Below are 27,977 nucleotides of genomic sequence, written 5' to 3' on the forward strand. Positions count from 1 at the left end.
TTCTGAGGACCAGGCACTCCGTACTCTGTACAGAATCTGAGACCCCGATCGGGGTGGAGGCGTCATAACGATTGTATCATGAGTCGCGCGTACCACCCAATTATGCATTGGGGTTAGCAGGATTCACAGGGTAGACAAGATTCTGAGTATTCAGTAAGTATGGCGATAACACGAACACGGAATTCGGTGTATTGGAATGTGATATATATCGCCATATTCTTCTACATCTCCCCTGGACAACATAGAAAGTTGCCACCGCAGGTTTCGAGAATTGATACCCGGGACTTTTTACATTAATACAGATTGGGCCCATCGTAATGGTGATCACTGTCATTGTCAGGCGGGATGTTTGGATTGTTCCTCGGAGGTCTGATCGCCGTATATATATCTACGATATATATGTATACATCTCACCTTTCTCAAATGTCATTTCCAAGTTGTTACTATTGTCACTGTTGTTACTATTGTTACTACTGTTACTATATTACATATCTACAATTCCATAAATTACCCAGTCCCATGGGTGGATTTCCTAACGGAGTAGTCCGGCACGTTATACCTAAACAGATCACGGCACATCATCCTCGGCCAGTTCTCGGCGGCATCGATCGTCATTGGAGAGAAGTTTAATTACCTATACTCTGTTGTAGTCTGATACCTCTCTCCCTCCCTCTGTGTAATCTCCTACTTGGCTACGGATCTATAGACTCTTTTCTTGCCTCCGAGATTCGTCAATGGGGTGTTTGGTCACACAGGATCAGGCGAACGGGGAAAATTCATAGCAAATAATCTAGGTACAGGTCATGTATTGTATGTGTTTTTTGCCAATATCAGTTCAGCTCCAGACCAGGGCATATATATAAGGCCATTATACACGTTCCGCATACGGATATCGCAGCATTCCTCTAGGAAGAAACATATTGAGCAAGGGAGGTCCAAGGTCCATTGTCTTTGGGGATCCGTCATATTAACATATTGGGACTAGGGGCCTGGTCGGGATCCTCGACTGTCTCTCTCTTCCTTTGCTTTTCGTTTTTTTTTTTTTTTTTTCCCCCTTCCCCATTCCCCGTTGGGCTATATCGTCTTTTTTCCCGCTAAATAACTTTTGACCCGCTTCTCCCGACCCATCCCTCCCTCCACTCTCTATCTACTCTCTTCTCTTCTCTCTCTTTACCTTCTCCCCTATTCAATCACTTTTTATATTCATTTTCTGTAAGTTCCGATTCTTCGATTCTTCGATTCTTCTCCTTCTACCCTATTCAGCCGATTCAACCTATTGTTAGCGTGAATCCCCTATGTTATTCATGTGTTCTCTTGATATCGGAAACACCCTTCAACCCCTGCAGAGAATAAGATCTGACACGGTCCACTCTTTGTCTTTCCCACTTTTTTGATTTTCCCTTCGCAACTCCCTGTGAAGTTCGCGTCTTGCACCGGAGCCCAAATCATATCGGCCATCTGCCCACCTACCCGTATTTTGAGATTTTCTCGCACTTCCTTTTTGCATTCCAACTGGTCCCGCACTTTCAAGGATACGGGTTCCCAACTAATATCCGCCACAGCTCCCTTTGAGCTTTATATTTCCACTTTCTCTCAACTTCTTCTCTATTCAACACCCCCATTCGCCCGTGGATGACTAAAAAGATCACTCAATGACCACTCCCAACTCTCCGGAGGCAGTGGCCGATTCGGCTAATGGCTCCGCCACCGCGTATGGCACGCGATCGAGAGGTCGTAATGCTCCTCGGCCTAATTACGCCGAGGACCGTGATTTAGACGCGGATATCGATCTCTCTGCGCCAAACTCAAAGTCTGCCAAACGGCACAGTGGCGTAGCACTCAACAACATTGTCAATGGCGCTAATGTGGATGAGAAAACCTCAACGCAACCAAAAAAGGGCCTGCCCAACGGTCAGAACGCAAATGGATCGGCCAAAGATGCCATTCCAGGCACCTCTTCATTTTCTGCCAGACCTGAGGATGCAAATGGATCTAATTTGAGAAAACGTAAACAACCCGCCAGCACGCCAAGTTCGACCCCCAACTCGGGCTCTGTGAAGAAAATCTTCACTTCCCCTCCAGGGGATGACGAGGGAGGTTATTTCACCAATATGGTGAGTTTCGAAAACCACGGACCTTATCTCCAGGATGGCCAATTAATAGCCGACGATGGCACCACTTTTGCCCTCAATGGTTTGTTCACACATCTTTCAATGTGATTGATTATGAAACTAATTTTCTTTCCCCTAGATCATGTTTATTTAATTTGCGAACCTCCGGGGGAGCCATATTATTTAGCCCGCATCATGGAATTTCTTCCATCCAAAACAAAGCCGGGTGGCTTGATTGAGGCTATGAGAGTCAACTGGTACTACCGTCCACGAGATATCCAGCGCCATTCTCCCGATAGTCGATTTGTTTTTGCTTCAATGCACTCCGACACCTGTCCCCTTTCTTCATTACGGGGCAAGTGTGACATTCGACACGTGTCAGAGATTGAGGACGTCAGTTGTTACAAGAAGACCAGGAACAGTTTCTGGTACGACAAAATGTTCGATCGATATATCCATCGCCTTTATGATGTCATTCCGACCAAAGATATCATTAATGTTCCGAGCAACGTCAAGAAGGTTCTCGATGAACGCTGGAAATTTATTCTTGTCGAGATTGGCAAAGGGAAAGAATTGACCGGGGCCGTCAAGACGTGCAAGCGATGCCGTTTATATGCTGCAAACTCCGAATCCGTTGACTGCGCGGTTTGCAATTCAACATATCACATGCACTGTGTACGACCCGCCTTAACCAAGAAACCAGCTCGAGGCTTTGCTTGGGCTTGTGCCGCTTGCAGTCGCGCCCAAGAGCGTAAACTCGAGGCACGCAACACACCATTAACTGGCGGCATCCGAACAGATGGCGAAGATGTGATCATGGAAGAAGAGGAGGAAGAGGATCCCCATAATCATGCAAATGGTATAGAAAACGGCACCTCCGCCAGCACTCCCGCGGCAGAGGAAAATTTCATGCCTCAGCCCGCAACCGTGGAACAGATTGCACAGGCCAAAATGTGGCCTTATCGATACCTGGGTATTCACTGCCGCGTGGAGGATGCTCTGGACTACGATGATCGAATTTACCCCCGAGCTAGCTCACGTCTAGGAACACGACACCAGGCATTGGTCCCCGCTTGGCCCGGCCGCCCAGTTGAATACGTGAAGCCTCTTGATGCGAAGAAGAAATCAAAGGTCCCCGGTGGCAAAAAGGATGGCAAGCTCTCTAAGGATGCGCAGGCAGCAATGGAGGCTGCAAAGCGCGAGAGGGCGAACCGACCACCATGGGTTCAAGATGAGCCAGCGGGATACATACATCGTGGTCTGGACGAACCGGTCACAATAAATGGAAAGCAGACACGCACAGCTGAACTTCAGTTCAAAATGCCGGGTCCCGATCAGATCCCCGCCCGTGGCGAAGATGATGCACCAGGCTCTCATTTAAGCGTTGAAGACCGGGAAAAGTTCATCGATGACTATATGCGGCAAGCCAAGGAACTGGCCCCTGGTATTGGAGTTGAGAAATACTCCACGAATTTCCTCGACAGAGCCCTTGCACTTCTTTACTCTGAGAGCTTCGATGTTCAGGCTGCTCTGGCTAAGCTGAAGAAAACCAACAAGTACAAGGATCTTAAAGAGCCTCACATTCGACCGGAGGAACTCAAGCTATTCGAACAGGGTGTCGCTAAGTATGGATCCGAATGGCGCAATATCATGAAACACGTCAAGACAGTCCACATCTATCAGATCGTCCGTTTCTACTACATGTGGAAGAAAACCCCCAGCGGCCGGAAGATTTGGGGCAGTTATGAAGGCAGACGCGGCAAGAAGGAAGTACGTCGCCAAAGTGTAATTTCCTCCAAACTCGTCGACGACGTGGCCGATGATCACGATGATTCCGCGTTCGACTCCGAGAAAGCCATTGTTCAGAAGCGTGGATTCCATTGCAAGTTCTGCTCCACCCGCCATTCACGACAGTGGCGCCGTGCGCCGCTTGTTCCACCAGGCACCGTTATTCCGTCCGAGCCCTCAAACAAGAAAGACAAAGGCCCTATGCTCACCGTTGCGCTCTGTCTTCGCTGTGCTCTGCTATGGCGGAAGTACGGAATTCAATATGAAGACGTCGATGAAGTTGCAAAGAGGATTGCAAGCAGTGGTAACAAGTCATGGCGACGCCGCATCGATGAGGAAATGCTCGCACAACTGATTGTAGCTACCGAAACCCCGTTCACAATCACCCCTGCTACGGCAACTACGGCAACTGCCATGAGTATTCCGCTTGATACAAACCCTCGTCTCATAATGGATGGAAAAGTGGATGGCAAGGTGGATGGCAAGGTGGATGGCAAGGTGGATGGAAAGATGGAAGGAAAGGTAGATGCGACGAAAAAGAAGGCCAAGGACACCCCCGCACCATCAGCCGCGACATCTGTCGAGCCTATGCCGAAGAAGAAGACAGCCCCCGAGAAGGTGGTGGAAGCTCCACCAATTGTTCCTGACCCACCAAAGGCCAAGACTCTTCCTTGTTCAATCTGCAACAAAGTCGAGCCTTTGGGCGAAGAGCATCTTTCATGCCGGGATTGCCGTTTGACAGTCCATCGCAATTGCTACGGGGTACGGGATTCACGCGCCAGCAACAAATGGCTGTGTGATATGTGCTCCAACGACCGCACTCCGTCAATATCTACAAACTATACATGCGTCCTTTGCCCAGTCTCATGGACCGAGCACGATCTCATGGAGACGCCCAAGAACAACTCCCGGAAGAAGACCGAGCGTGACAAGGAAAAGGAGCGTATGGAGAAGGAGATGGTTGCCGAGGCAATCAAACTCTACCGCCAGCGACAGGAGGCCGTTGGCAAGCCTGTCGGTCCTCGAGAACCTTTGAAGCGCACTGCAGGCAACAACTGGGCCCACGTGCTTTGCACCTTGTTCACTCCGGAGTTGAAGTATGGCGATGCGGAGGAGCTTGAGCCCGCGGAAGGATTCGGATCTATTCCCAAGGAGCGGTGGCGTGAGACGTGTAAGGTTTGCAAGTCAAGTAAGGGCGCATGTATACCATGTAGCTTTGCTGGCTGCAATGCTCACTTCCACGTGGGCTGTGCTTTCCAAGCACACTACCGGTTCGGCTTCGATATAACACCCGTGAAGAGCTCGCGCCGTGATAGCATGCGAGCTATTCGTCTGGGAGAAGATGTTGGAGCAGCAACACCTGCCGTTTATTGTCCAAATCACAACGTGCCAACTGTTTTGCACGAAATTGGTGAGCAGACAAACCAGGACCATTTGAACGCCCTCCAGTTGTTCGCCCAGACCTATAAACAGGCTGATCTTACCCTCACTGGAACTGTTCGCAAGGCAGCGTACATGCATCAACAATCTGTTGGAGCTCCGCCACACCCACCCACAAACGCGAACCGCCGGGCGTCGACAACTACTACGCCAGCTTCCAAGGATACCCCAAAAGTTCAACCGGTTCTGGACGAGGTGACTGAAGATCCCATGGACATCGATACCGACAACCATGTTGCACCACGACCGGTAGCTCCTGGCGTGGAGACTAACCGCAAATGCGTCCGTTGTGCCACAGGCTTTAGTCCCAGATGGTGGGCCATTGGGCGACGACCTCCCATGGTTAATGGCTCAGGACACCCTCATCATGTACCCCAAGGTGGCTTCCCTCAGCACAATGGAGATCCTTGCGAACTGGCATACGAATGTCATAAATGTCACTTGAAGAACCCGGCGCCTCCTCCTCCGCCTGTACCCGAACCTACGCCCGACCAACGGCCTTCACCCTACTCTGCCCAACGTCCCATGATACCCACTTCACGAATGCCCGGTCATGCAGGTCATCCGAGCCATGCAGGCCATGCAGGCCACACATTTTTGCCCCACCCGCATCCACACCAACACCCGCATCCTCCTCCCCCAGGTAGCGTGCTCGGGCGCCCGATGGCTCCTGCTCACCCACCCAGTGGACATCCCGGACCAGGATACACTGGACCATACGAGCAACGCCTCACGCCCGACGTCGGTCTTCGCAACGGCATGTCGCCATCTCCTTATCCCCAGGCACAGCCACCTCCCCATCACATGAATAACTACCCGCCACCCCATCCTGCAGGACCGCCACCTCAACACTATACCAGCGCTGGGCCTTCGGGACCACCACCGCCGTATTCCACTCATCAGAGCCCATATGGACCTGTACCCGCCCGCTCGCCGCATCTTTCACAGCCACCGCCGCGATCATATGCAGCGTCCGCATCCCCCCAATCGTGCAAGCGACAACGATCAACCGGTCACCCCAGAACTCCCTGAGTGCCCTCAATGGCGGTCCACCTCCTCGCATGTACTCTGTCGAGCGTGTGATAGGAGCTCCCTCTCACTCACCGCCAGTGACGCAGGCACGTATTGACCCCCGGGGACCAACCGCCACCCCTCCTACTCGACCGGAAGATACACCACCTTCCCTGATGGGCGGGCCACCAAGCAGTCGGCACTCTGGGGTCAATGGCACAACTGCTGGGACTGGAGCGAGCGCAAGCCCATCGCTCAAGAATCTTCTCTCATAACGATATCCCCGAGTGCTTATAATTGAGTTGTATGATAGTGACCTATGTCCTTTCCTATTTGCTTTTACTGCTACTGCATATGCATGCCACGGCATCCCATGAACAAAAAGTGTGTCTGCGGTTGGGCTTCCTTTCTGGTTGTTTTCACTTCCCTTTCTTTTCCTTTCTCTTCCAGCCACGGATATCCTGGGCCTTTCTACCCGGTAGATCCACCTGTCGGCCACCATCTTTCACACTGTGGGGGTTTTCTCTTTCTTATGTCCTTGCTTTTTTTTTTGGCGTCTTGAATTACGGCACCGGGGAAAAGTCCGTGGAGTCTGCTATGGAGCGGTTGGGGGCTTGATATGGTCGAAAATCATGGATTGCATGGAGTAGGGCTGGCCACTTTACGATTGATATTACCCATTACCCATTATTTCCAGCTAGATGAATTGATTACCATTGCTACGATCCTTTTCTTCAAACTATCCACTCGGTTGTCCGGCATTGACGTGGATTATAAACCCTCCAACATATGTGGGACGCGGAACCTTGCTGGCGATGCTGACAAATGTCGATCAAGCTGCCCGGCCCGCGGCACCTGAGATGAGGTCAGCTCGATATAACTGGGTGTTAGCTCCTAGGGATATAAATAAAAGTGCCTTCTGCCAATCATTGAATAAAAAACAACCATTGAACGCTGTACACATCACTCAAGATGAGCGACACCATGCGAGCTATCGGTAAGTGAACGCGGGGTTGGAGATTCCACCTGATATCCCGATGTCATCTGCATCATTGGAAGCATTGAGAATGATACATGGACCAATATCAACTCATTTGCCCTCCTCACGCCTATCTTTCCTCGAAACTCACACTTCCAACCCTCTACATAATGTCAACACCAAAATTGACAACCCCCCAGGAATCAAAGGCGGCAAAGGCCCCGCAACGAGCCTCTTCATCGATCAAATCGCCAAGCCCACCGCCACAGAAGGCCAAGCCATCATCAAGATCCGGGCCTTTGGCCTGAACCGCATGGACCTACTCCAGCGCGAAGGCCTATACCCCCTCCCACCCCAAGCACCATCAACCATGGGCGTCGAGTTCTCCGGCGTGATCGAGAGCTTCGGACCCGACGGCCACGAAGACTTCCAGATCGGCGACGAAGTACTCGGCCTCGCATACGGCGGCGCCTACGCTGAATACATCTGCGTCTCAACCCATATGCTAGTTCACAAACCCAAACAGCTATCATGGGAAGAAGCAGCCGGAGTCCCCGAGGTACGCACATACAATCATCTGCCTTCTCTCACAGAAACCGTCGCTAACCACCCACAGACTTGGATCACAGCCTCGCAAGCCCTCTTCCTAATTGGCGAATTCCAATCCGGCCAAAGCGTCCTCTGGCACGCAGGCGCCTCGTCAGTCTCAATCTCCGGCATCCAACTTGCCAAAGACGCCGGCGCAAAAGCCATCTACGCTACAGCAGGTTCGCAAGAGAAAATCGATTTCCTAGAGAAAGAACTCGGCGTGACGAAAGCCTTCAATTACAAGACCCAGGACTGGGCGAAGGAGATTCAGGCTGCGACGTCGGGCGCGGGCGTCGATCTAACTGTTGACTTTATCGGTGCGACGTATTTCCAGGGTAATCTGGACGTTGCAGCGCGCGATAGTCGGATCGTCTTGCTGGGTCTGATGGGCGGTGGTAAGTTACCTGATGGGGTTAATATTGCGCCGTTGTTGTATAAACGTGTGCGGATTGAGGGAAGTACGCTGCGCAGTCGGGACCTGGAGTATCAGCGTAAATTGCGGGATACGCTTGTTGAGCATGCGTTGCCGCGGTTCTGCGATCGGACGTTTAAGGTGTTTGTTGAGAAGGTGTTTCCGTTTGAGAAGATTGAGGAGGCGCATACGTTGCTTGAGAGTAACACTACTAAGGGAAAGATTATTTGTGTTTTTGAGTAGGGACTGGTCTATATAATATAGGTGGATGCAAATATATATACTTTTATCTTGTACAGGAGTAGACGGTCGCTTCTGCGGGCTTGTGATATTCGTAGGTTTCATTTGGTGCTCTTGGATCTTATTATGGATGTCTTTGTATCTTCGGAGTTCTTGTAGATGGCAAACATGGCCGATCTGAAGAATGCCTTTTCCTTGTATAGCCGTTTGTACATAATTTGACGGTCATAGCCAAGAGATCGACAAAGTCGACAACGCCACCCCTTGCCATTTGCAGAATCCAGAATTGGCCTGCATGCCAAGTATTTAGTGTACTTCTCCGGACTGGCAGATTGGAAAATACCACATGCAACCATTTCTCGGTGATTGGTCGGGGTTCCCTCCCAATCACAATTTTGAAACGTCCAGGACTTTGAAGGTGATCAGCAAGCCCTTGATGGCTGAATAAGGAAACTGAGTGCACACGCAGCCATCTCTGTATATAGGTTCATGTGAGGGTTAGGGGGTTTAGCTTGTTTTTTGGGTGGAAGTATGGCCTGCCAGTTTCACTCTCGAAATCAAGGAACACATGATCACGTTCTCGAGTGATGTCCAGCTTTGATATTATCTAGTACTGCAGATCCGAGTGGAAAAAAGTCTGAGATCACGGATGATTTTGGCTTTCAGATTTTGGCCCCAATGGGGGGTCCAAACGTTGGGTTTGTATGGCGGTAATTAAAAGGACTGTATTTAATATCGTCCATCGGTATATGTGTATAGGTAAGGATGTGTATATGTGTACATGTCAGTATGTCAGTATCTATAGACTCATATGAGCCTAGGTGCACTACACCCTGTTCACGGGCACAGAATCTGCGCTGACTAACCCTTCTAAAAAAAAAAAAAAAAAGAGAGGCGTCATTGGGTCCACTGGTTACGGAGGCTCTGTCACAAGTGATATCTGGAGGAAAAGAGAAAGATGTAGGATATATAAGTGATCAAGATATATAGATGTATCTCTATCGATAAAGATATAGTCAGTGGAAGAGTACAAAGTCCACAGATGAAGAACAAGGACGTATCAACCACACAGAAACCACATGCAGATACGTGAGGATCATCCCGTCCCGGCCTTCTGGAAGGAAAAGAAGCCCCCTTCCCCGTGTTCGCCCCTCCTCAGCTTGGGCTGTTTTTTACCTTTCGACTTCGACTTCGACTTTCATTCTTCCTTTCCTCTTTCTTCCTTTGCTTCCTTTTCTTTGTTCTCACCGCTACAACTCCCCACCATGTCCAACTAACCTCGCCTTCTCTTGTCGCAATTGAAAAATCCCCCTCGATTCTTTCATCCCATCGCTCTGCCTTCGACTCCGGGGTGGAAAAAGTGGGTTGCGCTGTCTAGTGCGACAAGTCTAGGCTCTGGGGGTGTCTCGGAACCTCCAGCCCGTAACGCGACTCGGACTGCCTCGCTGCAGGGAACAACTCCATTGTTCGAAACTGAGAGCTTGCCGACTGCCACTCCTTTTCCCGACTTTCTTTGTGCCGATTCAGTCGGATCTCTCCCGATACTCCATACCTTCCTCCAACCTCGCCGCTCGTTTTTCTTTTCTTCCCTTTTCTCTCAAAATCGCTCTCACCCGAATCTTCCCTTCGCCTCCCCCCCCTTCACCCGAACGCCTCGATCTTCGTCATTTGCGCCATATGCGAGGCAGCACCGATCCGACCGACGCCTTTTCCCTTTTCTCACTCCGATTGAGTTCTTGTCGGTCCTGTGATTCCGGCGACACAGCCTGATCGGGGTCGTACTCAAGTTTCTGACCAACATGTTTGACCGCGTGGATTGCGCCGGCCTCTACATCGACGACCGAGTGCGGTCGGAGAGATGGGTGCGCAGAAACTCCATCGATGAAGTAACGCTATCGTCTGCGGGTTCATTTACAACCCTCGAAGAACCGGAGGCTCTGCAGGCGGATGTAGAGCAGTTGTTAGGAGTGTGCAAACAAGGTAGGTTCCGCAGACTGCGCTCCGTTTGATCATTGACTAATTCATCCCGTTTTTTTCGTTTTTTTTTTACAGTCTACCTCTGCCATAACGGTTCCTCCTTTGCCACCAAGCTGGCCGAGCTCAGCGACCGGTCGGGTAGCGAGTGTAATCCGATTTTCGCCTTCCTCGAGGTGGACTTTAGCGGCGAAGAGTCGAACCTGGCTCGCCGAAAAGCCAGTCGCTCCTCGTGGTCAGAAAACGCTCCTCCATCCCCGGGCTCCATCCACCGCACTTTCACATTCTCAACGCAGTCCGACGAAGCACGGGGCCTCTCACTTCTATCGGGTGTCTCAAATGATCTTCAAGCCCAAGAAGGGCCGAATTTGGTCATTCCAATTGCTATTTTACGCCTACCTACCTCCGACGGACCCAGCGACTATGCGGTTGCCGGCCCTACTAGTCAACCCTCTCAAGGATCTATCGCAGTGGAGCACAAGCAGATTGCCCGCTGTCTTGATGCCGGTGCCGTAGATGTCTTGACCACGCCGTTAGATCGGTCGCGCACTCAAGGGCTCGTGGTTCATGCCTACCGTACCCGTAAAGCGGCCCAGAGAGAGATGACCCGATTTCTTGCACGGAGAAAGCAACGAAAGCTTTCTTGGGTTGGTGTGCATGATGAGCAGCCATATTCTTATCTCAGAGAAGCCATGGTTTCAAAGCTTATGAAAGGAATTTGCAACCCAGAAGAAGTCATATATGATGAATTTCAGGAGCAGGATCTCAATGTGGACCCTGCACGCATACCTTTTATCAAAGAACAGGTAGGCCGTTGGGATTTCTGCGCTCACGATTTTACCGAGGACGAATTGGTCTTTGGTGCTTGTGAGATCATACAACATGCTTTCACCATGCCGGGATTGGACAATTGGCGGTTGACCCCCGATGAACTGCAAACTTTCCTTCTCGCCTGCCGTGCTGCTTATAACTCCTTCGTGCTTTACCACAATTTCCGCCATGCGATTGATGTGCTGCAATCCGTCTTTTGCTTTCTGCTAAATATTGGTGCTTTGCCTCCATATGCACCTGTCGGTCATGTTCATGCCTTAGAAACTCCTATCACATCCCTTCTCACCCCGTTCGACGCCCTCACCCTCCTCATTTCTGCCATTGGCCATGACGTTGGCCATCCAGGTGTCAACAATTTTTTCCTTGTCAAACTTAACGCACCTCTTGCTCAACTCTACAACGACAATTCCGTCTTGGAGGCGTTCCATTGCGCTGCCTTCTCCCAGATTCTGCGTCGGCACTGGCCTGCGGCATTCAAGGATAATCAGCTGCGGAAGCTCCTTATCAGCTCTATCTTGGCCACAGACATGGGTGTGCACCAGAAGTTCATGCAACGAATGGGCTCATTTCAAGAGAAGTTCTCCGAAAACCACCGATCTGTTGATGGCTGGAAGCCGCAAGACGTCGACATGTACAGGACGCTCGTTTGTGGATTACTGATCAAATGTGCCGACATCAGTAACGTGGCTCGGCCGTGGAAAGTTGCAAAGAAGTGGACGCAAATCCTGCAAGAGGAATTCGCTAATCAGGGTGAGATGGAAAGGGAGGTTGGAATGGAAACCGCGCTGTTTGGCGGTCCACCCGAACTAGAGAACGTCTACAAATTGGCTACTGGTCAAATTGGTTTCATGTCAATATTCGCCCTGCCGCTCTTTGAAGGCATTTCAGACCTTCTACCGCAGTTGCAGTTCACTATGGACCATATCCGGCGCAATCAGGCACAGTGGCAAGAACTTGCCAATCAGGATCTGGAGAAGCGAGGTTTGCCGATCGAGAAACGGCCCGAGATCACTATTTCGCCTCGCTCACAGAGCCCTGTTGCTAGTGAAAAGCAGCTTCCCGCCCCAGGAGATGGCACAACTGACGAAGTCGAATCCTCCGCGAGTTCAGGTTCTGATGGATACAACGAAAACACCATTCAACCAGTTGTGTCACCCGATACCACAGGTCCTCAGATTGAGATCACAGGAAGTCCCCTTCTGCCGGCCGTTGAAATGTCATCTCGGAAGTCTTCTAGTGCCATGCCCGAGCTTTCTTGTTTCTCCATTCCAGGAATCCCGGAGTCTGCCCGCGGGTCTATTTCGACACAGCTACATAACCCTCCCTCAGAAGCAAACCCTAGTACTGAGGATCCGGCTGTTCTAGCGGCCGTCTTGTATGCAAATTCAGCCTTCGGTGGTGGGACTCCATCGGGATCAATGGAGCATGACCATGCTTCGGGGGCTGCCGAGAGACCAAGCAGCTCGCGCCAAGGCCTTCCACAAGGCTCCCAGCGGGGCTCCCAACGGCACCATGCGCACCACAGCTCGTCTGCCCGCACAGGCTCCAATCGCAATAGTTGCACACGGACGCAAAGCACCTACAGCAACAACATGACCCCAATCTCTCCCGCAACTAATGCTTCAAGCTTTTTAGCTGTGGATAGTGGCGACGAAAAGCGAGTCTCCGGGGAAAGTGCTGCACAAAGTGATCTTGGAGGACCTGACGACAACAGCACACGTCCCAGCACAGCGGACGCCTTTCCTTCAGGCGTATCAGAGCCCGCAGGCGGTTACAGTCCCGGTCGTAGCTCTATCATCGGTCGTGGTCAAACACGTTCCGAAGATGGTGATCGCGCCAACAAAGACTTCTCCAGGCTGGGAGCCCACGGAACCCGCAGCCCGACACAGTCGACGACCACCGGCGAGAGCATCAAAAATGAAAACCCGCAAGCAGATGACTCTCATGTTCCCCGCAGACTTCCTAAGCGGAGGAGTCGGCTTCGACTTGCTTTTTGGAAGCGTCGCAACCATTCGCACGAGGTCCGTGGTGAGACCTGATTTTCCTGCCATCCTGCTTGGCGCTTTTGGGTTTGAGCCATCACCAGCTGTGTATAATGTTGCCATGGTCTTATGAACATTACCTTCTGCAATGAGACTTGAAACCCACACTGGTGTTCCATGAATTCACGACTCGACCAGTCGAAGAAGCCAGACTTTGGATTTTCTTTTCCCACCGCATTGGCTCTCCTGGTCACGACTCTACGAAGTCGAATAACGATACTTTCTTCCCTTCTGCTAGACATCTGAGTTTGTCTTGGGCATGATAGCAAATGCAAAGCTTGTCTGAGAAATTCCAGCATCAAGACAAGATGAGCTGTATGTTTTACCCTATCCTCTCTCCTTTGAGGCTGAGAGTCACGCTTTATCATGCATTTTTCTCTTCTCCATGGATACATCGGTGTCCCGCTACATCTATTCATCTGATTATTTGCATCGGGTTCACCCACCTACTTAACTGCTTCTCTGTGATGACCACGAATATCTGTTTTCTTTTATCCTTATCCTACACCTTCATTCATCTCTCTTTTCGTCTTTCTATCGCCCTTATGTGATCTTTCCGGGTGGTTCTCTTTTGTTTTAGAGTCCCAGTGGCGTTCTATTTCCTACAGGTGCGGGCTTTCTCCGGCTCGATGTTCGAGATCCATGACCTTGGATAGTTGTTTCTTTTTCCCCTTGTACTTGATCCTCGTGTCTTGTCTTTTGCTCTATTCTTTTTTTCCCCATGGACTCTTTTGTTAGACTCTTCCGCTCTGCGCGATAATGAATGTGATGTGTACAGTGATTTTCCGAAGTCTTGTTTTCCAGGCTTGTAACGATTGTAACAGGTGCATTTGCCAAGTAAAATATGTAATTCCTGCATCTTTGCCAACAGAGTCTAAAATGAATTTTCTACATACACTAACTGACATGTGTAGATCTGGATACTAAATTTGGTATGAACACTCACTCCCTCCTACTGACAATCCTCACAACCCGCCTTGTCCTTACCTTCCTCTTTCTTCTCCTGCTCACCCTGCTGCTTCTTCAAAGCCCGATCCGTATGTCCCAAATCCCTCTCAGGGGCAATAACATTCCGCACAAGGGACTTGAGCGCTTTGACCTCTGAGAAAAGAAAGGAAAGGTTAGACAAAACAGCCTGACTGGGTACATAGCTTTCCAACTTGTATAACACATCCATATAAAAGTAACAAATTAGGAAAGAATAAAATTACATACCAGGGAATCCCCCATCACGCTTCCTATCCCACAGAATAATCTCCTGCGTCGTGACCTCCCCTTCAGTATTCAGCGTACCATGCCATATCGTTACCGTGAACACGCCACCGGTCTTAGGGACGAGGGCCACTTCGCCGAGGTCTGTGCTGAATGTCGAGAGGAGTTCTTGGGCGAACTGTTACTTCGTTAGTACTGGTGTTTACATGATTTTTGTATATTCCGATATGGTTATGGTTATGGTTGTGATAGCCACTTGATATCGACTTTTGATATATATCATGGTATACATGTATATATCAGACACCCAACAAGCAAGTATCAAGGAACCAATCACATGCCAAACACCCTTGACGACACAAGGAAGAATATCGCCAACGTGATAGGTCGAGAAAGAAGGAGAGGAGGACACATACGTATGCGGCGCGGAGCATCCACCGACACTGTGTGCAGAACTGGATTGAGATGCGGGGGAGATGGAGGTTCGCAGGTTCGACTTTGTCTGTGTTATTGGGTGCTGAGTCGTTTAAGGGTAACGGGGTTGGGGTAGCCATGATGGATGATAATGGGGGTTGAAGTGTGAGTGCGATTGGATGGGTGACTTGTGTGGCGAGTGGAGTGCCTGGGCGGATATTGTATGCAGGTGGATGTATTATTGGGGGCGGTATTTCTCGTTGGAGAGTTGTATGTGTGCAGAGCTTACAACAGTGTGGGATGCCTAGGTGGACACCCAGGTCCACGGGAAGATGATGTCAGCGGGGGGGGATTTCCAGGTGCCCAGGTGTATATCAAGTTCTGTTTGCACCTTACATGGCATGTTACATGTAATATGGAAGATGAGTCCGTCATGTACAGATTAATTTTCGGTGAGGATGATCTACCAATTGCCCAATATGGGCAAGGTATGCACGAAACAACCGAGGGCTGATCCCGACTGCCGGGGTCATCCCAGCAAATCGCAAGATGTGATCGGAATTTGGGGCCGAATTACAAATGGCGCAAATTCGATTAGATCGGTATGGTATTGGTCATGCGAATCTATGATACATGAATGGCAACTCTCACGCTCGGAAGAACATAGAGGCTTTTTGAAGATAACCCGTAAAGAAAAGGATACATAGGAGAAAGAAGGGAAAAAAAAAAATAAAGAAAAGAAATGGCCGATTCCTAACAAACACATCGAGAAGGGGGAATGGTGCAATCCAGAGAAGAAGAAAAAGTAAGGCGCAACAAATGCATCGTCAAGTGCACTGTCTGCAGAGAGTCCGAGGACAAAAAAAAGGGGACACGAGGTCGAAAAGGGCGACAAAACACAGCGGGACTTGTGTGATCCCCGGAGGCGTGGAAGGTTTCGTGCAAGACCAGCAGACGATTCTTTCATGCCGACATATTTGTCCGCGCGAGCAATCGTGTTTTGTTCGGGTCCAAGGGGGTGGTCGTGAATGGGGTCCGGAATTAAGTAGGGGAAAGAGAGAAAGAGTGAGAGGTCATGGCGAAAATATCCCGTCGTGAGTGCATTACATGACGGTGCAGCAACCCCCCTGTTGCTGAGGAGCATAAGGATCCTCGCGCTTGTCGACCTAGGAAATGGGGAGTTAGTTTGGGATGAGATCGCGTGGGCCAAAAAAGGAGCCGGTCGCATACCTGTCCCCATACGGATGGAACCATATAATCGCGAGTATTGTTGCAGTAACTGATGAGACTATTAAAGGGTTAGGTGTTTGTTTGTTTGAACCAAGAAAAGGTGGAAACGGACGAGAGAGCTGCCTCGGAGACCTTGACCCGTGGACGGTCCAGATCCTCCTTTAGACGAGCATTGAGTTCGGTCAAACGACGATATTTCAAGTCTGCGACACTCTGCTTCTTATTCTTAACATCACCTCCGGATCGAAGTTCGTAAGGAGCCATGATGGGTAGAGCTGTGAAAGAAGCGCGAATGGAGAAAGGGGGAGAGGGGGGTTTTTGGATCGGCAAGTTCCCAAGGGCGTAAGAATTAGGTTAGGGGGGCCGGATAATCAGCCAAGACAAAGAAAAAAAAAAAAAAGAAGGTGAAGTCGGGTCGAGTGTTAATAGAGAGAGAATGGACAAAGGGCTGTTTAGAGGGGATTTCCTGAGAAGAGTCCTAAGGTCCGTGGGTTTCCCTTTTTTTTTACCTTACGTTGGTATACGTTATACTGGGGTGAAGTACCCGGTACTGGGCATTGGTCGGGGATTACTACTATTGTTTTATGTGGAGACAAACATATCCCTTGTACCCGGTACTTCCTAAACTTCGATAGGATGATTACTTGAAGGTACATCGGGGTCGGAATGAGATTAGTTGAGATTATAATATTACTCGACTCGGGATATTTCAATTGAACCAATAACACACATCATCATCCTGTAGTAGAGTCATCCAATATGACACATCTTCCTAGGCTTCTGCCTCAGGCTGCAACACGTGATCTCCATCGCTTAACGCGAAGTGGGAACACTGGCGGGATCTAATTTTTGCTCTGGCCTCAACACGCACATTGTGAATCTTCCCCTCGTTATCGGGTATTCGCGTGGCTAATCGCATTCTGACCAGCTACCCGTGTCGCTGGCTTCATATAACTTGGGACCTTTTTTTTTCTTCTTATTTTTAATTTCTTATCAGTCACCTTTGATCTTTTCCCAAAGGGGCATCCACCCATCATGCCGCCTCCTCCGCATATCAAGCCTGAGAATGTCCTCAAGGTAAGCGTCGCCGTCGCTGTCGCAAAACAGAAGATGGATGGGGTACTAATGACTATTGATCATATAGAGGGCTCAGGAACTCATCGCCGTCGGCCAGGCTCCCGCCGCCTTGACTGTCCTCCACGAACATGTCACCTCCAAGCGCACCCGTAGCAGCCCCATCGCCTCCCTCGAGCCGGTGATGCTCCTGTTCGTTGAGCTGTCTGTCGACCTTCGCAAGGGCAAGGCCGCCAAGGATGGTCTTTACCAGTACAAGAACATTGCTCAAAACACCAACGTCGGCACCATCGAGGTTTGTGTTGATGATCGTCGGAAAAAAAAAAATTATGACTTGGCACTAACCTAGGACTTTTTTTTTTTTTCGTACAGATCGTTCTCAAGAAGTTCATCGAGCTTGCCGAGCAGAAGGTCACCGAGGCTCAGGCCAAGGCCGACGAGATCCAGTCGACTCTCGACTCTGCCGCTCCTTCCTCCAACATTGAGGATTTGGAAGCTATCGAGACCCCCGAGACCATCCTCCTCGCCACCGTCTCCGGTGAGCAGTCCCGCGACCGTACCGACCGCGCCATCGTTACTCCTTGGCTTAAGTTCCTGTGGGAGACCTACCGCACCGTCCTCGAGATTCTGAAGAACAATGCCCGTCTCGAGATCATGTACCAGTCGACTGCCTTGCAGGCCTTCAAGTTTTGCCAGAAGTACGCCCGCAAGACTGAGTTCCGTCGCCTGTGTGAGCTCCTGCGCAACCACGTCCAGAATGCCGCCAAGTACTCTTCCCAGATGCACGCCATCAACCTGAGCGATGCCGACACCCTGCAGCGTCACCTTGACACCCGTTTCCAGCAGTTGAACGTTGCCGTCGAGTTGGAGCTGTGGCAGGAGGCTTTCCGCAGCATTGAGGATATCCACACTCTGTTGAACCTCAGCAAGCGTCCCGCCAAGAACATCATGATGGCCAACTACTACGAGAAGCTCGCCCGCATTTTCCTGGTTAGCGAGAACTACCTCTTCCACGCCGCCGCTTACAACCGCTACTACAACCTCCTCCGTCTCTCTTCCTTGGCCCTGGCTAGCGGTCAGAGCTCCAAGAAGGAGAACCCATCGGTCACCGAGGCCGAGATGACCAAGGCTGCATCCTTCGTCCTTCTCTCTGCCCTGTCCATCCCCGTCATCAGCACTTCCCGCTCCCGCGGCGCCCTTGTTGATGTGGATGAGGCTCGCAAGAACAAGAACACCCGTCTCACTAACCTTCTCGGTATGGCCACCTCGCCTACCCGTACTGTGCTCTTCCGTGATGCTCTTAACAAGGGTTTGCTCCGCCGTGTGCGCCCCGAGATCCGCGAACTGTACAACATTCTGGAGGTTGACTTCCACCCTCTGTCCATCTGCAAGAAGATCACCCCCATCCTGAAGCAGATTGGTGCCGACCCCGAGATGGAGAAGTACGTTGTGCCTTTGCAGCAGGTCATCCTTACCCGTCTGTTCCAGCAGCTGTCCCAGGTTTACGAGTCCGTTGAGCTCAAGTTCGTCTACGAGCTTGCCCAGTTCCCCGCCCCCTTCCAGATCACCCCTGCCATGATTGAGAAGTTCATCATGAACGGTTGCAAGAAGGGTGATCTCGCTATTCGCGTTGATCACATCTCGGGCGTCCTGACTTTCGACTCCGATGTCTTCTCTTCCGCCAAGGCTGTCCACGCCGGCAGCGGTGCTGGCTCCGCTGAGAGTGAGGTCGGCTCCGTTCAGCGCCTGCAGCACACCCCCCGCCGAGATCGCTCGCTTCCAGGTCGCTCGTCTCGCCAAGACTCTTCACGTCACCTGCATGTACGTCGATCCCTCCTACAACCAGGCTCGTCTTCAGGCCAAGGAGACTGCCCAGGCCCGTGCCATTGCTGGTGCCGCCCAGGAGCACGAGGATACTCTCACCCGTCGCGTTCTTATCGACAAGAAGAAGGAAGCCGCCACCGATGCTTTGCAGCGCAAGCAGCGCGAAGAGGAGACCCGCAAGCGTGTCCGTGCCCAGCAGCTCCAGGACGCCGAGAAGCAGCGTCTGGCTGATGAACAGCGTGATCGTGAGCTCAAGCGTATCAAGGATGAGCAGGACCGCATCCGCCAGGAGGAGCTCAAGAAGCAGCTCGAGGAGCTCAAGACTGGTGTCAAGGGTATTGACGTCAGCGAGATCGACCTTGAGGAGCTTGATGCCAACCGCCTGCGCGCCATGAAGCTGGCTCAGCTCGAGAAGGAGAAGAATGAGCTGAACGACCGCATCCGTACTACTGCTAAGCGTATTGACCACTTGGAGCGTGCCTTCCGTCGCGAGGAACTGAAGCACATCGCCGCCGATTACGATGAGCAGAAGAAGCAGGACTTGGAGCTTTACGAGAAGCAGACCGCCCAGAGCTTGCGCGAGTCCAAGGAGAAGCACGCCGAGGCAGTGGCCCTCAAGCACCGCCTGGGTCGCCTTGTTCCCCAGTTCAGCAACTTCCGTCGTGAGGTTTCTGAGAAGCGCCACGAGGAGTTCGAGAAGCGTCGCAAGGCTGCCGAGCGCGAGTTCGAGGCTAAGAAGAAGCAGCGTGTCAAGGAGGTCCAGGAACGCCGCCGTCGCGAGAAGCAGGAGCGCGAGGAAGAGGAGGCTCGTCGTAAAGAGGAGCAGGAGCGTGCCGAGCGTGAGGAGCAAGAGCGCATTGCCCGTGAGGAGGAACGCCGTCGTATCTTCGCCGAGGAGAAGGCCAAGCGCGAGGAAGAGCGATCGTCAGTATTCCCTTACTTCATTTTCCCTTCAGATCTCGATGCTAACTTGATGTACAGCAAAATGGATGAGATGGCTCTCAAGCAGCAACAGCGCGAGGAAGAAGCCGCCGCCCGCCTCGCAGCTCGCAGGAGTGGATTCGAACCCGCAGCCGAACGAACTGCGCCCCGTCTCAATGTCGCCCCACGTACTGGTGCTCCCTCCAGCTGGAGAGAACGTCAAGCTGCCAAGGAAGCTGGTGGTGCCGCCGCCGAGCCCACCCGCGAGTTCACTCGCGCCCCCGTCCGTGAAGAGCCTGCCCCTCTCCGCAAGGGTGGATACGTTCCTCCTCACCTGCGCAGCGGTGCCTCCGCCAGCGCTGGATCCGCCCCCCTCCCCCTGCTCCCCGCGAGCCCCGTGAACCCCGCGAGTCTCTGCCCCGTGAGGCTCCCACCGAGCGCTGGGCGCCCCGTCAACCTCGTGAATCTTCTTCTCAGTCTCCTGCTCCCGCTTCGGAATCCAAGCCCGCCGCCGGTGGCAAGTGGGTCCCTAAGTGGAAGCAGCAGCAGTAAACGACCGAGCTACGACTTTCCAGTTAAAAAGTGTATCCAAGCTCTTTTCTTTTTGGCGCTATTCTCATGACCCTTTTCTGCATATTTCGTGTATCATTCACCCATGTTCACCCCGTAACGTGTTAATGGGGGCCCTTGTTCTGTCTGTTTTCAGCTCGCTCGGAATATGATATAATCTTTTCCTAGACTTTTTCTTCTTGGCTTTAATTTGGCGTAGCTGTTTGAGATCTCTTTATTACTATGGATATGGGCGGAGTTATGCCGATGCTAAGCTTCGACGACAGCATTGGGTCTGCACAGGTTGCATACAAGCATATGCATGTCGCATGCAGGTATATTTCAGGTTCTCTTTCATGGATTGCGGTACTAGTAGATAGAAGAGGAAAAATGAACATACCAAGCGAATTGGAATGAATGGTATCACGATTTCGAGCTTATATGTAACATAATGAAAGATGCCCCAGTAAGCATCAATGTGGATATCTGACGAAAGGATAGAAAAAAAAAAATAAACGACAGTCTAGAGTCCTGACCTGAGGAAACAGAATCGCAAAAAAAGGAATGATCAAGTCATGAACATTAAATCAACATCAAAACTTATGCAGCGGCCACTTCGGCATTCGCTCCGAATAGCTTCTCGCGCCATTCCCCACAGACAGCCTCAAATCCACTGACTACATCACCGCAGACCTTGCCAGCCTCTCGATCTTTGATCCTACGGTCCCAATCACCGCGCTCGATCCACCGGGATCCCTCTTCGTGGCTCTCTTCTTCCCGCCGGATATCGGCGACGAGTTCTCGCGCAGAGCGTAATCGGCGGGAAGCCGTTGAAGTCAATTGTCTCGACTCGTAGAGGGTATCGCTTAAGCCACGAAGTGTATGTGTGATATCGGCTGTTTGTGAGATGAGGGCTTGGAGAGAGGCGAGGGGGTTGTGTGCGGAGGTTGTTAATTGGGAGTCTTGGTGCTGTTCTGGGAAGGGGTATGGGAGATTTGGCAATAAGCCTTCGTCTATAAGGGGCATGAGGGAGTCGATTGCGTCGTCGGAAAGGAGGGGGAAGGGGGGAGAAGAGGAGCGGGTGGACGAGGGATTGGAGGGCGCGGGTTTGGTGGGTGAGATGTGATGTGATTGAGGAATGGGCGGTGATGAGTCTGCGATGAGAGATCAGCTATCAGGATCGGTGGAATCCTATTAAACTTGTGTGAACTTACCTCATGGCACTATTCTCGATCCCGCTCTGTCCACCGAGATCTTTCAATGACTCGACTGTCCGCTGAATGACATAGTCATTTTCACTTCCGTTATTTTCTATACCTCGTCGAACGAGACTCTCAATCTCAGCCATTTGGCTCTCCAGTGCAGGGGAGATATCCGTCTCCTCTAGATCTGAGTCGGGTCCATAATCCGAGCCATCATATTGCGACTCCTGCCGGCGGTGCTGTCGCAAATGATTTGCACGATGTTTGTTCTTTGATGGGTGGAGCGAATCTCTTTCTGATGAGAGGGATGGTGACCGGGAGCGCACGCTGTGCACTGACTGCATGTACATTTCCTCTCCATCACTATGACCCATCTGTTGTGACCCCGCGCGGCTAGCTTCCTGGCCCGACGCATATCCATATCCATCTTCCTCTTCTCCCCATGCATCCGCTAGCTCATCAGCTAGATTTCCTAGTCCTCCGCCGCCCATATCAGCGGCGCCAGAGAAATCCCCGGATCCTCGGTGGGATCCACTCATGGCGTTGTAGGTATGGCGGGACGCGACGGGAGATGGAGGTGCAGATATTTGTGGTGTCCGCGGTGACGGGGGGCTTGCGAATGTAAAATTATTGCCAGTTGTCCCGGGAGAGATAGGTGAGTCTTCCGTGGTGGATGGGTAGCGGTGTGAGAGTTTCAGGGGAGAAGGAGGGAGGGGCATTGGAACGTTTGGATGAATCACAGGGGATCCTTTAGGTTGGTGGAAGTTTTATTGGGAAGCTGTGACAGCCGAATTAGGGCAATATAGCCAGTAAAATGGAACAAGCCGTTGTAGTCCAGCTGCAGGCGAGGAAGAGTTGTGGATTAGGACGCCTAATTGGAAGTTCCGATAGCTCCGGACCGAGTCAATTGTCGTATTATAACACAGTAATCACAAACCAAAGACCAAGCCAAGACCAATTGATATAACAAGAGGTGGAAAAGACCGACTTCTTAACAAAGGAGTGACTGCACCACCACGCAGGAGGGGTATCAACACCAACGCAACTCTTTGACTTCACCGCCGACTTACCCTCGTCACCGCCCGGCAAAAAAAGAACAGGAGTATCAAACCCCCACATTATCCTTCTCACGTTGAAGACATCAAGATGAGTTCTATTGAACGCATGTCCCCATTGGACTTGCTTGACCTAAATCTCACCAATCTTGACCCTCTCACCGAGAACTATGATCTCGGCTTCTACCTAAACTACCTGAACAAATGGCCCTCTTTGTTCAGCGCTGTCAAGGACCATGAGGCCGGCATTGTAGGTTATAGTACGTGGAACTCCGACCCTAACTTGGCACAATCTACTTGAATGAAATAGATCAATATAGCTAACATGCTCCTTTAGTTATGGGCAAGCTCGAAGAGCAACACCCTGCAATGCGCCACTCCGAGCACTACACTCCATGGCACGGACACATCACTGTCCTGACCGTCGCCCCAGCCTGGCGTCGTCTCGGATTTGCCCGCAGATTGACTGAGCAGCTCGAGCGGGGATCAGACAGTAACGATGCTTGGTTTGTTGATCTTTATGTACGCGCCGGAAATAAAGTTGCATATGACATGTACAAAGGAATGGGGTACGTGAATCAATATAGATGTGCCAATGCTGAATTGACGGCTGACATATATATTTATAGATACTCTGTCTTCCGGCGAGTGGTAAATTATTACAGCGATGATCCTTCTGGGATGTCGGAGACTGGAGAAGATGCGTTCGATATGCGCAAGCCGTGCAGTCGAGATAAGAAGCTCGAGCATGTGCGCGAAAATGGTGAGAATTTCCCTGTTGGGCCGGAGGATGTGATGTAAGCCGTCCTTCTTTTTTGTGGTATTTATTGGAGCAGCCTTGATGGCTTGTTTTTCTCTCTCTCGCGAGCCCTTTTTTCTTTCTTGATGGATCCTCTTGGCATGAAGGGTTCATGCAGGGCTGGTGTTTGTATGGATAATTTCTTGCACAGAGCTGGACATATGATTATGATTTCTTGTATTGCCATTTTCCGTCTAAGTTTAACATGAGGTGCGCCGTGTCCCCCACTGGCAGGATAGATGCAAACTGAGTTGCCGGGGGATAATGCAAAATGCAAAATGTTGGCCAAATGATGGAGCTAATGGTATCTACTGTTGTCCCAACATGTGAATGTCAAGAAATAGCCCAAACAAGGCTGGACCATCTGTGGCGTTGGGTATATTTTGTAAGACATTTTAGCAGTCAGCAGCCGAGACTCAAGCCTTGACACGAAGCTTGAGACCCGAGCGCAGAAACCTCACACTCATCATAAGAGCCGCAGCGGTAGTGAGACAACAAGCGGTAAAAAGTTGAACTCCGAGGAATTGGTTTGTATCGGACAGGATTGCACCCCCGATGGGGGTACCGATCAGCAGGCCGATGGAAGTGATAGCAAAAACCATGCCCAGTCTTGTGCCCAGGTTGCGCACATCCGGGGTCATGCTCGCCATAACCACAGGCGGCAGAGACACGAACCCACCGGAGAAGAAGCCGTAGAAGACGGCAAGGATGATAATTCCAGGTAGGGTGTGAACCCGGATCCAGACGAAGGCCAGAATGGCAGTGATGGTCACGGCGGGTGTGAGCATATTCAAAGGGCCAACGTGGTCGGCGAGGAAATTGGGCGCAATACGACCAAAGGTCGAGGCGGCGTTTAGCATGGAGAGTAGGTAGAATCCTAGGTTCGAGTCTACGATTCCTGTCTCTATTGCGTATGACTGCACATAGAATAGGAAGTTATAGAAACCCAGGAATCCCATAAACATGGCAATGGCGAAGATGGTAAAGGCTGGCTCCTTGAAAGCAGACAACTGGTAGAGCTTGCGCTTCTCCTTTGGCTGGAAGCGGGAGCGCATGATGCTGATAGAGATGCATATGGTGCCGAAGCAGACGAATCCAATTGCTCGAGTAGCCCATGCGAAACCGATTTTCTTCTCCAACTGATCGAACATGATTGGGTAGACAACACCACCGATGCTACTGCCACTGGCAGCCAAGCCGTTGGCCAGACCTCTCTTACGGCGGAAGTACTGTGGTAGGATGGCAACGGAGGGTACGAAAAGACAGCCTGCTGCAAGTCCTATGCAAAGGCCTTGGGAAAGAACCAGTTGCCAGTATTCTGTGGCAAGACTGGTCATCATCAAGCCAAATGGCAGCAGGAATGCAGCGAAGATGATGAGGGACCGGAAATAGCCAGCGTCAAACATTGGGCCAGTGATGACTCCAATCATCATCAAGAGAAAAGACTGTAGCGACCCAATCCAGGCAATGGTCGATGATGAAGTGCCGACGAGCAATTCTCGCTCATAATAGGTTTGATATGCACCCCATGTGTTGATAACGCCCCTATCTCAACTCATTAGAGATATGATCCTTTTATCAATAAAACACATACTTACCATGAGTTGAAGAAGAGAAAGAATGATCCTAAAACTTGAAGCCATGTCTGTAGTCCCGTATCGAATGTCAACTCGGGCTCTTTCTCTGGAGACTGGGATAGATTGTAGTCGCCATTTTCCTCGCGAGTGGCCGAAGAATCAGCGAGGGTTTTTTGTTCTATATCTGAGTCAGACCCCATGTTTCATGTATCGGTCGACTAGATACCCCTGACCGGTGAGGATGTGGTGTGTACAGTAGATGCAGTCCTGTCAACAGGTCTCGAGCATTGATATATAACTCTTTACAAAGTCACGATGGAGATAAAGAGTTTTCAAGGGCATTTTACTGCTTATAAACCCTCGAACTAAGCGGGGCTCGGGAATTCGGACATTCGAGAGATTATACTATAATCACTATAGTATAAGACAAGTTCGAATGTTGATATAATCAATCGGTTTGCTAGAATAGACCATGGAGTTAGTGTATTATTCAACTTGAATGTATCGTCTGCCTATATTTATCAGAATAACCTGCTTCACTATTTGATCTTTGGTCAAAATATCAAATGCCCATTGACGGCAAATGAATTGCCGAGATTGGCCTAGTCACCACTAGTGGGATCCTGGGCACAAGCCACCTATGCTACGGAGTACGGAGTACATAGATACAATATAAAAGAGTCTCATGAGTATCAAGATGGGCGAAGAAGCATTTCTAGCCTTTTGATTGCTCAGAAGTTCAGTGCCCGACGAAGCGGCCCAAGCCCGACCATCTTGGTTTCCACAGGGTTTGATACACCAGAATATGGATCCATTTTTGTAGCTGTCAAGTTGCGGTTGGCCACTAGTCCATTGCATAGGATGAAGATTCGAAGCAAAGGTCATTTATGTGAAAGTTTGGGGGTATCGGGCTCTAATCTTGAACATATAGATCTTGTCACTTGGATCAAGGGTCTTGACCGATCTGTGGTTCTTCATGCAGTCAGACAAAGTCACTCTCTGACAGCAGGGCCATGCAGTCATCCTGCAACATCGGACTAATGACTCATAAGTGTAGATCATATTTTAATATCCGATGGCTCATGCTAAAATGAGACAGATCTTCTTCCGAGGATAAACGCTATAGATATGAACGATATTCTGCAAATTGTACCTAAGAAATTTATCAACAGCCTCTACACCGTTCGATGGCAAAAACGTTATGACCAAAGAACATCCGTCTCAATTCAGATATTCTGTCTATCTGAATATGAGTATGAAGGAACTGGAGCTCAGAGCGAAAGTCTCAAGCAAGGAAACCTCCATCGACGGTCAGATGAGTACCTGTGATATAGGAAGCATCATCGGAAAGTAGAAATGCGATAGCAGTTGCGCACTCCCTCCCCTTCCCCGGACGTTTGAATGCTATTGCGGTTGCAATATGCGCAGCTTCCTCGGCGTTGCTGTTTGTCATAGGGCTCTCTATGAGACCGGGTTGAACTTCGTTAACTCTGATGTTTCGAGTTGCCCACTCGATAGCAGCAACACGAGTCAACCCCCTGACAGCATGCTTGCTAGCCGAGTATGCAGCACGCTGAGGAAAACCGCGGTCACCAAAGACGCTTGATATATTGACAACAGCTCCGCCGCCAGATTTATCGATAGCTGGAAGCTGGGTCTTCATACAATAGAAGACCGATGAGAGGTTGATAGCGATAGTCTGGTCCCATGCTTCCTTCGCGAGATCCGTGATATCAGAAAACTCGCCGGTAATACCAGCATTGTTGACGGCATAATGGAGAGCCCCAAATGTATTCACGGTCTCTTCTACAACCTTCTCGACCATTGTTAGGTCAGAAATGTCGGCCACTACGACCAGCACCTTCCCACCTAGGGCTTTGATTCTTTCCTCGATTTGACGAAGTGGCCCCTCCCTTCTGCCAACGATTGTCACACTCGCGCCTCTTTCGGCAAGTAGCACGGCAGTATCAGCCCCGATCCCCGTGCCTGCGCCTGTCACAATGGCGACTTTGTTTGCAAATTGTGTGCTTGACATTTTGTAAAGAAATGAACTATAAGGTAATTCCAGAAACAGGGCAAAATTGGAAGACAAGTAATGAAACTTTCGAGTAGAAGGGAGCTGGATTGCGAGTCAAGCGCAGGAGCTAATCAAGATCATCTTATACATTTTTGGCTCATAGAGGCGCACTTGATAACCTTGAGCGCATATCATGACGTGAAATTGCAGAAAATAGTCTCCCGTGAAACCTCACAGCTCACCTGATCAGTTCAAAATAAGGCATATCTAGATATGATCGACACATAAAGCGCCATTCAAACTAACGATATCCTACCCGTGGACGAATAGAACGCATTCGGTGTGATACAGCCACGCTTCCATCTGCGGGTTTAACTTATATCTGACAACACAAGCCCGACTGCATCTTTGGTCTTTTCGGGAAGCTGGTCTATGGCCTGGTGGAAAGTATGTCTGCGTTTTCGACTGCATGAAGTATCAGGTAAGTGGTCTTAATTAGCAGTCCACGGGTAATAGGCCAAATTGCTCATTCGATATCGCTGCAGCCCATGGCTCCTCGCGAGTCTATTGGGATATTTGCCTCCATCGCCGAGATATGGATTTGAACAAAGGGAAGAGGAGATCGCCGGCGGGATTCAGAGAAAACCTATGTACTACAGCATGTTTAACCCCCAGTGCGCCATCGCA

The 27,977-nt window shown here is 50.6% G+C and overlaps 10 protein-coding genes across 10 annotated transcripts; 5 read left to right on the plus strand and 5 right to left on the minus strand.

Annotated features, from left to right (window-relative positions):
- Window positions 1-1,652: 1,652 nt before the first annotated feature.
- N7500_002929 (DNA-binding E3 ubiquitin-protein ligase SNT2) lies at window positions 1,653-6,625 on the plus strand (the record flags this gene model as incomplete). The annotated part of the gene is made up of 3 exons (XM_056674075.1): window positions 1,653-2,193; window positions 2,251-6,226; window positions 6,310-6,625. The coding sequence occupies 3 exons, from the start codon at window positions 1,653-1,655 to the stop codon at window positions 6,623-6,625; spliced, it is 4,833 nt and encodes a 1,610-aa protein (XP_056534600.1).
- A 697-nt stretch (window positions 6,626-7,322) lies between these two features.
- On the plus strand, window positions 7,323-8,572 carry N7500_002930 (NAD(P)H-quinone oxidoreductase; the record flags this gene model as incomplete). The annotated part of the gene is made up of 3 exons (XM_056674076.1): window positions 7,323-7,347; window positions 7,530-7,888; window positions 7,946-8,572. The coding sequence occupies 3 exons, from the start codon at window positions 7,323-7,325 to the stop codon at window positions 8,570-8,572; spliced, it is 1,011 nt and encodes a 336-aa protein (XP_056534601.1).
- Window positions 8,573-10,368: 1,796 nt separating this feature from the next.
- Window positions 10,369-13,413, plus strand: pdeB (3',5'-cyclic-nucleotide phosphodiesterase PDE2; the record flags this gene model as incomplete). The annotated part of the gene is made up of 2 exons (XM_056674077.1): window positions 10,369-10,549; window positions 10,622-13,413. 2 exons carry the CDS (start codon window positions 10,369-10,371, stop codon window positions 13,411-13,413), a joined length of 2,973 nt encoding a protein of 990 aa, XP_056534602.1.
- A 955-nt stretch (window positions 13,414-14,368) lies between these two features.
- N7500_002932 (Rdx family protein) lies at window positions 14,369-15,182 on the minus strand (the record flags this gene model as incomplete). The annotated part of the gene is made up of 3 exons (XM_056674078.1): window positions 14,369-14,517; window positions 14,632-14,806; window positions 15,045-15,182. 3 exons carry the CDS (start codon window positions 15,180-15,182, stop codon window positions 14,369-14,371), a joined length of 462 nt encoding a protein of 153 aa, XP_056534603.1.
- A 963-nt stretch (window positions 15,183-16,145) lies between these two features.
- Window positions 16,146-16,536, minus strand: N7500_002933 (guanine nucleotide-binding protein subunit gamma; the record flags this gene model as incomplete). The annotated part of the gene is made up of 3 exons (XM_056674079.1): window positions 16,146-16,208; window positions 16,273-16,330; window positions 16,385-16,536. 3 exons carry the CDS (start codon window positions 16,534-16,536, stop codon window positions 16,146-16,148), a joined length of 273 nt encoding a protein of 90 aa, XP_056534604.1.
- A 771-nt stretch (window positions 16,537-17,307) lies between these two features.
- On the plus strand, window positions 17,308-20,713 carry tif32 (putative eukaryotic translation initiation factor 3 subunit EifCa; the record flags this gene model as incomplete). Its single annotated transcript, XM_056674080.1, has 4 exons — window positions 17,308-17,349; window positions 17,417-17,641; window positions 17,719-19,074; window positions 19,130-20,713. 4 exons carry the CDS (start codon window positions 17,308-17,310, stop codon window positions 20,711-20,713), a joined length of 3,207 nt encoding a protein of 1,068 aa, XP_056534605.1.
- Window positions 20,714-21,240: 527 nt separating this feature from the next.
- N7500_002935 (uncharacterized protein) lies at window positions 21,241-22,561 on the minus strand (the record flags this gene model as incomplete). The annotated part of the gene is made up of 2 exons (XM_056674081.1): window positions 21,241-21,794; window positions 21,865-22,561. The coding sequence occupies 2 exons, from the start codon at window positions 22,559-22,561 to the stop codon at window positions 21,241-21,243; spliced, it is 1,251 nt and encodes a 416-aa protein (XP_056534606.1).
- A 427-nt stretch (window positions 22,562-22,988) lies between these two features.
- Window positions 22,989-23,698, plus strand: N7500_002936 (peptide alpha-N-acetyltransferase complex B subunit NAT3; the record flags this gene model as incomplete). Its single annotated transcript, XM_056674082.1, has 3 exons — window positions 22,989-23,157; window positions 23,235-23,466; window positions 23,527-23,698. The coding sequence occupies 3 exons, from the start codon at window positions 22,989-22,991 to the stop codon at window positions 23,696-23,698; spliced, it is 573 nt and encodes a 190-aa protein (XP_056534607.1).
- A 414-nt stretch (window positions 23,699-24,112) lies between these two features.
- N7500_002937 (MCT family MFS transporter) lies at window positions 24,113-25,473 on the minus strand (the record flags this gene model as incomplete). Its single annotated transcript, XM_056674083.1, has 2 exons — window positions 24,113-25,241; window positions 25,295-25,473. The coding sequence occupies 2 exons, from the start codon at window positions 25,471-25,473 to the stop codon at window positions 24,113-24,115; spliced, it is 1,308 nt and encodes a 435-aa protein (XP_056534608.1).
- Window positions 25,474-26,558: 1,085 nt separating this feature from the next.
- Window positions 26,559-27,308, minus strand: N7500_002938 (SDR family NAD(P)-dependent oxidoreductase; the record flags this gene model as incomplete). The annotated part of the gene is made up of 1 exon (XM_056674084.1): window positions 26,559-27,308. One exon carries the CDS (start codon window positions 27,306-27,308, stop codon window positions 26,559-26,561), a length of 750 nt encoding a protein of 249 aa, XP_056534609.1.
- Between the last annotated feature and the right edge of the window lie 669 nt (window positions 27,309-27,977).

This window comes from Penicillium coprophilum, assembly GCF_028826855.1.
Source record: "Penicillium coprophilum strain IBT 35676 chromosome Unknown utg000002l_segment0_segment1, whole genome shotgun sequence".
Lineage (NCBI taxonomy): Eukaryota > Fungi > Ascomycota > Eurotiomycetes > Eurotiales > Aspergillaceae > Penicillium > Penicillium coprophilum.